The 10,411-nt window shown below is 29.6% G+C and overlaps 1 protein-coding gene across 1 annotated transcript in view; it reads left to right on the forward strand.

Moving 5' to 3' along the window:
* Positions 1-5,740: 5,740 nt before the first annotated feature.
* LOC106785603 (laminin subunit gamma-1) overlaps positions 5,741-10,411 on the forward strand; it is a 13,413-nt gene continuing 8,742 nt past the window's right edge. The window contains exons 1-3 of the mRNA XM_014746221.1: positions 5,741-5,870; positions 6,250-6,762; positions 8,047-8,440. Coding sequence (XP_014601707.1) covers positions 8,282-8,440 — 159 coding nt within the window. The 5' untranslated portion in view covers positions 5,741-5,870; positions 6,250-6,762; positions 8,047-8,281. The remainder of the gene's footprint in view (positions 5,871-6,249; positions 6,763-8,046; positions 8,441-10,411) is intronic.

The raw sequence follows: 10,411 nt of genomic DNA on the forward strand, positions 1-10,411 counted from the left end.
ACAGAAAAAGAAAAAGAACAATTAATGTCATCGTCGTAATAAAACACCATTAAAGTTATCATAGAAATGTTTGATAGAAAAATATACTTACTTTTAGTCTTCATTGATGACTGCAGGATGGGTTTCCTACCCTTAGGATGACGATGAATAAAATAAAATTAAAGAAAAATCTGAGAAGCTAAAACATACTAAAGATTATATTATATAGTACAATATTCCCTGTTAATCATTCCTGAAGGCATTTCACACACTTTAAAAAATATTCTATCACAAAGATTCGATGTTAGATATAAAAAGTTGTCTAATAAACAATTGTCGAATGTTTTAATTAGATAACACATTAGAAATATCACTACTCAATAATTTAATACGTTACACGTTCACGTTAGATCTTAACTCGCCGAAGGACGGGAGGGGAATGAGATACGTTATTGCTTATCTTTCGTCCAACGTTCGGTTGTTTACGTTTTGTTTCGGCTGTCTTTCTTCTGTTTTCACCTCGAGAAATTCCTACAAATATAAATACACATTCATAATTGCCTGTAGGTTAAATGTTTTGTTTTTTTTAATCTCTCTCTCTCTCTCTCTCTCCCTCTCTCTCTCTCTACTCTCGTTTTCACTCTTTCTATATAGGTTAAAAAAAGAATAACGCTTACCTCGATGAATATGAAGATAAAAAAAAGTAAACACAATTTTTTGACTGAGTATATGTATTCCTGCTGGACTCTCCAATTCCTCTTTATTACAAATAATATTCTCGATACACACATGCGCAACTTTTGGAAAGCCATGTTAACAACATTCAATAAAAAAAAACTTTTTTATATGGCAACGTATCATTCTAACAGAAGATTTCGAAGAGAAAATTTCATCAGAGAGTACATCCATATCTTTAGATTACAAAATAAATTTTCATCGATTATTTAACAATTATTTTAATACTCTAATAAACTTTTTTATATTTCAGATTATTTAAACATATATGTACTAGTATTAGCATTACATATACCCATTAACAGACTTTAAATATAAAATAATTTCGATGTGATATTCTTTTCGATAAAAATTTCCCCCTCCAAAGTCACCACTGCACAGGATCTTTACAACAAATGTACATTAATTTAAACAATTACATAAAAATTAAAAGATTACAAAACTGAGAACATTATAATCTTAAATTTTATGGATTAGGTAGATTATTCCTTTTTTACACATGCGCAATATCCGAAAAGTCATGTAAAAAACTTTCAATAAAAGTAATTACATAGAAGACAAAGGCTCATTTCAACGTTAGATTTCGAAGAGGACAGTGCATAGATCATAGTAACCGAGCTTTTTAACAACAATAGACATTTCTATCGATTAATTAACAATTATTTTAATAATCTAATACACTCTCTTTAAATTTCAGATTGTTTAAACATATATGTACTAGTATAAGTGTTACATTCTAATTAGCATTCTTTAAAAATTAAATGATTTCGATGTGATATTCTTTTCGATAAAAATTTCCCCTTCCGAAGTCACCAAGGCACAGGAACGTTAAAACAAATTTGCATTTATTTAAACAATTACATGAAAATTAAAAAAATGTAAAATCAAAACGTTATAATCTCAATTTCTGTTTAATACAATTAAAATTTTCGTCATACACACATGCGCTACTTTCAAATTACCAGATAAACAACTTTCGATAGAAAAACATTTTTATGTGACAACGTCTCAGTCTAACAGCAGATTTCGAAGAGGAAGGTACATCATCAGGTACATCCTCAATTTTACGTTACAGTATTCATTTCTATCGATTAATTAACAATTATTTCAATATTCTAGTACACTTTACTTATATTTAAGATTAGTTTCAACGCATATACATTGTTTCAAACACTACATACCTATTAAAGTACTTCGAATAGAAAACAATTTGGATACGTTATTAATTTATGATTTATCTACATGACTGTCTCTTTACTTACTTTTTTTCGTAAACGTAAATTGTTACTATTACTTATAATGTTTTCTAATTAGTTATCTGTTAGACTTCGACGAGTTAAAATCGATTCGTACTACTGGCAAATYAAATTTAATGAATATTTATTCAAATTTGGGTCTTCGAAAGCGGTTACCTCCTCGTGGTTAGACCCGGGCAATGATGTTTTACTTTCAGTATAATGTTTAACATATTTTATATGTTATACATTCCATTGCAAGNAAGCGGTTACCTCCTCGTGGTTAGACCCGGGCAATGATGTTTTACTTTCAGTATAATGTTTAACATATTTTATATGTTATACATTCCATTGCAAGTAAAACCCAGCCAAAGAYCGCTTACCATAAACATTATAATTGTAATTAGTTTCTTTTAATTTCCTAATTAACACCATATTCTTTTACTCTTTTCCTTGGTTCCGTCTATCTATTTCATCTATAGAAACTAATTACTTTATAATGTTTCTTTAATAACTTTTATACATTTACAGGTAGTCCTCTTACCTAGAATTTTCCCCATACACCATCATACCTTTTCTACTTCTTTCACTTTCTTTCTTTTCCTTTATAGTAAGTATGCTCACATGAGTTAGCATGCATTCAAGTGAGTTTACTTAACTTTGAAGATGGAATAACTTTTAGATTTCTTTTTATTCGTGTTTTGATATGCATAGATTTGCATTTAGCATGGGGACTGAAGCGACACGTAGTCAATTCGGTCACTATCCGTTAGTCAGGCCTAACCCGTCTGCTGTCAGCACAAAGGCCAATTCGTCTTGTGAAGCCTAGATCCCTCGTAAAATATATTATTAGGATCGCATGTTTTTTTTACTCGCGATTTGGTATGCATAGATATGCATTTAGCATAGAGACCGAAGCGACATGTGTTCGACTCGGTCGCTATCTGTTAGTCAGGCCTCACACGCTTGCTGTTAGCATAAAGGCCGATAGTTGCGTGAAGCCTAGGTTTCTCGTAAAAAAACTTAGAGTCAGTGGATTAGTCCGATCGGGAGGAAACCACTTAAAACAAAAATCGTGAAAAGTTCCACCTTAAAAGTCTACTTTTCCTTATCCTTTTTCTATTCCTTTCAATATTTTCTTGACAGGATGAACTAGGATGCCAAACTCCGTCCAAGAGAAGGAGGAAACGAACCAAAAAAGGACTAAGTTATGGTAAACGGTAGCAGAAAATAATTATTTCTATAAGTAAATGTGTGTGTGAATATTTCTAATCAGTTTATTGTTTCATATAACCATTTCGTCCAAAAGGAAGGGGAAATGGATTAAAAGATGACCAGAAGAGGACAGAGAGAGGAGAGAGTTATGGTAAACAGTAATATAAAATAATTATTTCTCAATGTAAATGAAGTATTTTAATCCATTTATTGTTTTCCTCGTAGCATTGCACATGTATGATAGTTATTTATAATGCATTTTCTTTTTTTTACAGGTACCATGGATTAACCGTAAATTATATACGTTTATTTTTATTGTACTATATTTTAGGTAGATTGCAAAATTATTAAATTGGAAATATTCATAATTTGTAATCTCTGTATTTGTATATATTACAATTATACTAGAGTGTGTTACTTTTCAGTAGAATCATCGATGTCACTTAAATTCTATTTAGATGCATTCCTCGTTTTATGTAGGTGTGAGAAAAATCATTGTTAATGCATTTTTATGTTTTTACGGGTACCATGGATCAGTCCAAATTTTTACAGATATCATGGATCATTCATTGCATCTTTGCAAATCTAAAATAATCTTTTCTTTTTCTTTTTCGGGTTCATTTTCAGGGCTACTTTTCTTCTTCTTCCCTACCCCTTTGTTTGTTTTTTGTTGCAGGTTCAATAGGAGAAGTACCAGAGGAGGACCAGACGAGGACTTAGTTATAGTAACGGATGATATAAGAAAATTATTATTATAATAATTAAATGTGTATAATTTGGATCTTTCTATTGTTTTCCCCGTAGCATCACACGCGTGTGATAATCATTTTTAATGCATTTTCTTTGTTCTTAGGTCCCATGGAACAATTCATAATTGCATACTTTTTGTTTTATTTTACTTTATTTTATGTACATTGAAAATGATTATCTATGAAATATTCATAAACTATTGTAATGTTTTTTAGGTGAAACTCTTAGGGTGGGGCCTAAGAGTAGGGATCATCAAAAAACGTTCTTGGGGTGATCATTTTCTTTGGTTTCAATTTAATTCGGATGTGGACATCTTCAGGATGCACATCCCGGGTCTTCGGAAGCGGTTACCTCCTCGTGGTTAGACCTGGGCAATGGTATTTTACTTTCAGTATAATGTTTAACATATTTTATATGCTATACATTCCATTGCAAGTGAAATCCAGCTAAAGACCGCTTAATTTTAAATAGGAATAAGAAATATAAAGTTGTAACGATTAATATAAATTTTGATTTCAAGTTAGTTTTGCACAGAGAATTTTTTACCAAGTATTTGTTTTTTATTAAAATAATGTACATCATATTTTGCTTCATTGTAATTACTTTATATATGTGCATCAGTATGGATAGCTTGTGTACACATACGTACACATACGCTTATATATTTTATTTTATTTATATTACAATAATACAATGTAATACAATGGAAATGTATTTGAAATTTTTTAATTTAAATGAAGACGGGCTAAAAACCTCTTCTCTTCACCACAGAAGGCGCCACTATACAAAACTGACTTTTAACAAATAAATATCGAAAATTGTTTTCTGCGAATAATGAATCCAACCGTAACTCTTGAGCGATTTTTATAAATAAGATTTTATTTTAAAGAGATAAAAGTTCGAGCGTAGAGATGGTGTCTAAACAATTTTTTACATACTTGCTTATAAAAGAATTTTTTATTAATTTGCATCATGGACCTTACTTTACAGCTGTTTGTCAACGAGAGAAGGAATCGCATGTTCATTTTGGCCAATGAAACACGTTCCAGATCTGACCAATCAAAATTGTTTATATCCAACAGTGTACACATTGTGGCCTTTCAATTGATGTGCATACAAATCTGGAGCGTTGATGTTTAATTGTTAATTGATGTGCAGTAATATTAAAACACAATTCAATATTTTTTCGTGGAAACAGAATTATCTGAAACGTATAATTATAAACAAAACCGAAGCTTTCGAATGGGATAAGAGTTTAATTTTGACATGAATGTTTCCAAATTTTTCTTAGGTTAGGTTTGAAATGAAAATAATGAAACATTATTTTTCTTTTAAATTACTATATAATTCTATGAGGCTTTCATTAATTATTTTTATAACGAAATTATTTTGTTTTATGGAATGCTAAAAAAAAAATAAATTGTGCATTTATTAATAATTAAACGTTGCTTGATTTTAATAATTTTGATAACTTCATAGTTTTGTGAAATAGAAAAATTGATTAAGTTATATTAATATATGTATGTACATATAAGTACTATAATTTTATTAATACATGATACATTTTTAAATACATGATATGAAAAATATTATATATTGGAATTATGGTATCATTTAACATTTCCGGGTAAAAATATATCTGCTGAAACATCCGACTTTCAACATTCATGATAATTATTTCTTTATAAAAATAGTAACATTCATATAAAATCTGATCTACTAATACATAAATAATGATACAAATAAACGAACATTATTTTACATTATTCAAATAGCACGCTATATATAAAAACTTAGTTATTTATCAAAATATTTAAAAGAAGAATATCGAGAGAGAAAGAGAGACAATTAGAACTCATTTGAAATAGTGGAAAATACGTGAGAAGAAGTCATCGTTCTCTATTTAATCTTCTTCGTATTTCCGTTCGCGTCAGATAACGATTATTATTACCGTGTGTAAGCATATTCAGAAATCATATGTACAAATAAATGTGGAGAATATGTATTCGCAGAATTAATTACTAAATCATATATTGGTTTATTTTAAATCAATTCGATAACTTTTAATTTGCATTAAATACACAACAATGTTTAACTAAATTTTACAAATAAATCAAAACTAACATCTAGTATGCAATTACAACTATTTCTTACTCGAACGTTTATCAATTATTTATAAAATATTTCTACTCTTGAAAAAAAAAAAGATTGTATATGATGTCATGGATTATATATACAGGGTGTCATAAAAATTGCTTTATCGAAAAAAGAATAAAATACAAACCTTACATTGCTTTGCTAATAAAATTACAATATTTGATTTATTATTTTGCAGTGTAAAAAAAAGAAGATGGATCGACGATGCCGGTACTTCGAATATCTGACAAAAAAGAAAAATTAATAGTTTCGTAGTTCGATAAAGCGACTATTGTCGGGCCAGTTTGTATATAAAAAGAATATTTCTCTTTTTTCTTTAATTAAAATAATAGAAATATTCTCTGTATTATAAAACACACATATTGCTTGCTATAGAATTTATCCAGGAGGTTTATATGGTTTTTTTTTTATTACCACATGGAAGAGCGCATGCGCTACTACTAGAACGAAAGAAAGAAAGAAAGAAAGAGAGAGAGCGAGAAAGAAAGAAAGAAAGAGGGAAAGAGAAAGAGAGATAGAAAAAGGGGAAAGAGAAAGAGAGCAACGATGTTCGACAGTGCGGCTCCAGCATCGGACGCGGCAGCCACACTTCTTGTTTCTTCTACATTTCAGTTTTGTTCGCAGCCTTGTACAGTGAAGAAAGGGACAACGTTCTACTTCTACATTTTTGGGACTTCATTAGCACGAAGAGGTTAGAAAAGACGATTCGTTTCTTTTCTTAATATTGGAACGTAGATATTATCAATCGTTTCTACTAGTGTTATGTGATATTTTGAAAAAACCTCTCTGTCTTTATATCTCTGTCTCTTTTTCCCTATATGTATATGTATCTCTTTCTTTCTCTCTCTATCTCTTTCTCTCTCTCTTTTTCTGTTTCCTTTCACTTAACATACACACGGTGTCTGTTAAGAGTCCTATTCGTATTCTGTCTGTCTCTCTCTCTCTCTCTCTTTTCTCTCTCTTACTCTTTCTATCTTTCTCCTTCTTAATCTTCCTTCTTACCATTGCACTTTCAGGATCACTGTACTCCTTGTAGTTTCAAGATGCGCTAACAAATAACCCCCCCCCCCCTACGTAACATACGATCGTGATCTACTCACAGTAGATTTGACACTTCTTTCTTTTACTTTTTTTCTTATTTTTAATTTTATTTATTGGTTTTTTTTTTTTTTTTTTAGATATATACCGACTCGTTTCTTTAAAAGATAAATTCATACGAAACTTCTGTTATTTTTATTTTCAACCAAGCTCGGTGAAGATATGTTTCCTCTCGTAGGCGGGGATAGATCCTATGAAAACTTTTTGTAAGAATAGTCGTAAGAGATAACGGACCAGTTCTATTTCTATTTTTATTTTATTTTTTATTTTCTGTTCCCCTTTTTGTTTCTTCTTTTCGATTGCATTCAAGTTACGATGAAACAAAGGGGACTCTTTTTTACAAGATCGTAGAAATGTTTTCCAATTTTTTACGTATCTTCATTCAAATGATTTTATTGAGATTGTACTAATGGTAAGATAGTTTTACTTTCGTCTTATTTTCAGACGTTCAGTTGTATTCTAATATTTGGTACAACTACTTAATAATACCTGGTTGACGTTAGTTCAGTAACTAACATAAAACTTCAGACATTCTTCAGATTTCTGCTTGAATAGCTAGCATTCGTTATCTCGAGTTGTTTTACATTCGCGCGTGCTTTCCGCTTTAGAGACTTTCTCGCATTCGTCTATTTTCATTTAAAATTAAAAACAAGGAAAATTTCAATATATTTATATTATCGTAGATCAAAAGTTCGTAAAAATTAATATAAATAATAATAAATCAAAAATAACATTTAAATTGTATTCGATCGATTTTCGGTTTGTTCATAGATAGAAGTATATTTCAAAAAATAATCTACTTTCGCGCGCTTTTTTCAAATTGGAAATTTGACAAACGATCATTCACTTTGTTTTTCTTTTTCTTTTTCGTAAATAGGAAAACAAATCATCAATCCTCATGGATCCGATCGGTGACATCATTCAACTACTCTAATCTTCGAAAATAAAGAAAAAGTTAATTTTGAAGTGAATCGAAACAATGATCAACAGTTTTAATGGTGCGTAAAACATCGCGATTCGTATTTTGGTGCATCTGTGCTATCCTGTGATCGACATCGGACGAATTAAAAAAAAAGACTGAAGGAATATTTTGAAGATTTGAAAAAAAAGGAATGAAAATGTACGGAAGTTTTTTGAATTTTGTTTTATTCATTGGCACCACGTGCTTCGTGGTATTGGCTGATCCTGATCCATCCGACGAATTGTATACCCGGTGGCCACCGACCAATCGTGACGAAGATAAATGTTATGATCCTGAAGGGAAACCACAGGTTAGTTTAATGAGACCATTAACTTTTTTTTGTTTCTTCTATATTTACGCAGGGTGTTACAAAAATCGCTTCACCGAACAAGAGGAAGGAAAAATCACAGATAAAATCAAGCCAATATGTGATTATGGCTTATTAATAAAATTATAATATCTTCCTTTTTTTTTTTTATTTTTCGTGATATACATTTTTAGTAAGAATTGCTAAAAAAAAATTATGGATCTGTAATACTGCAATTTTAAATACTTGCAAACTAATATTTCTAATTTTTCCATTTGATAAGGCAACTTTTGGAGCACTCTTTTTATTTTTCTACATTATTTGCATTCACGTTTTTAGCTATTTATTGTCAATTATATAGTGTATATATATACAAAAAAAAATAAAAATGAACAAATAAGAAGAGAAAATGAACGAGCAAGAAGAGGTTTGTGAAAACCTAAATCCGAGCTCTCTTCATTTCTTCGAATCTCTGTTGCGTCGGGTCACAGGGTGAACACATGGTAAAAGCCATGTGTTTCACATACGGTTACAAGATCATATTTTGATGGGTGTGTGTCCGTGTGCGTGCGTGTATTTCACGAGAAAAAAATTACTCGAATTGACTCTTTTTATTTATTATTATCATCACTTTTATTGTTTGCGCGTGTATTGATTTTTATTTCAACGATAAACATTTTTCGTTTTTTTTTTTAAATTAAAAATTTAATAGAAAAAAATATCTAATAATTATATAGTGTAACTTGTTCTAATCGTTTCGAAGTATATATTATAATATTAGAGTTTATATTACGATTAGAAAATTTACGTTTATCTAAAAGAGAAAATATATGTCGAAGAATTTATTCGTGGTCAACGACTCCTATGAGATCTTGATCTTCGTATTATCGTATATAAAGAATGAAATATATTAATATTAAAATTAACTCGGTTGAAGGATGAAAAATAGTTGCTGGTTATTCGTGATTATTAAGATTACATGTAACGCTTTTTCCTAAAAGGGAATTGGAACGACGGGTTATCATAGAAAGGTCCGAAGTTACACGAACTTTTTGAGATAACATAGAGGAATGATAATGTGTGATAGATATGTGACTATCAACCATACTCTTTATTTCTTTCTTTTTTCTTTTTGTTTGTTTGTTGAATATCTAATAAATTATATGAGCAAATATTTAAGAAACAAAAAAACAAGATAAATAATCATATGATTTTTCAATCTTCTTCTTTCACATTGTAACAAGAGATCAATCGGTTCATGCGAATTTCTCTAATTGATTATGTTAAGATAAGCGAAACATGAATGAAAATCATAAAACTCTCTATGCTACTGATTATTAAGAAGAAATACTTGAATGAAAAATGTTTTTATTTTTTTATCATTTTTATCTATTTCTACGAAAATTACGAAAGATATTTTATGTTTCGTGCGATGGTTAACACAATCTTTTTGAAACTTCTACGTCCGACTATTTTAGTTTTTTTCTTTTATTGTTTCATTAATTCTTACGAAAATTCAAAAACAAATTATGTCCAATTTTTTTTGTAGGTGTCTTGAAAGCTAATTAGCTATTTTATTCTTCATTTAGAATATTTTTATGTCACTTATAATGATTAACAATATTGAAACTCGCACTACGGCGGCCATTTTTGTTTTTCTTCTTCTTTTTAATCAATCTCACAATCAATGAAAAAAAAACCATCAAAGAAAATATTATTTGGAACATTTTTCTGATGAATATTATTTGGTAAGGAAAATTGTTATCAAATTTTTTATTTTTTTTGTTTAAATTTATTTTTTTTTTTTTTTTTTTTTTCAGATTACTGATTTATTGTTAAACGCGTGGACAATTGTTAATAATAAGTGTGCGCATGAATTCGTGCGGAGAGGAACGACCAACTGAATTTTGCAAGCAAACTGGAATTCAAAGGCACTATTGCGAGATTTGTCGATACGGTGATCATCCAGCTTCT

Source organism: Polistes canadensis, unplaced genomic scaffold, assembly GCF_001313835.1.
Source record: "Polistes canadensis isolate GaletaPanama2010 unplaced genomic scaffold, ASM131383v1 scaffold_53, whole genome shotgun sequence".
In the NCBI taxonomy this organism is placed as follows: domain Eukaryota; kingdom Metazoa; phylum Arthropoda; class Insecta; order Hymenoptera; family Vespidae; genus Polistes; species Polistes canadensis.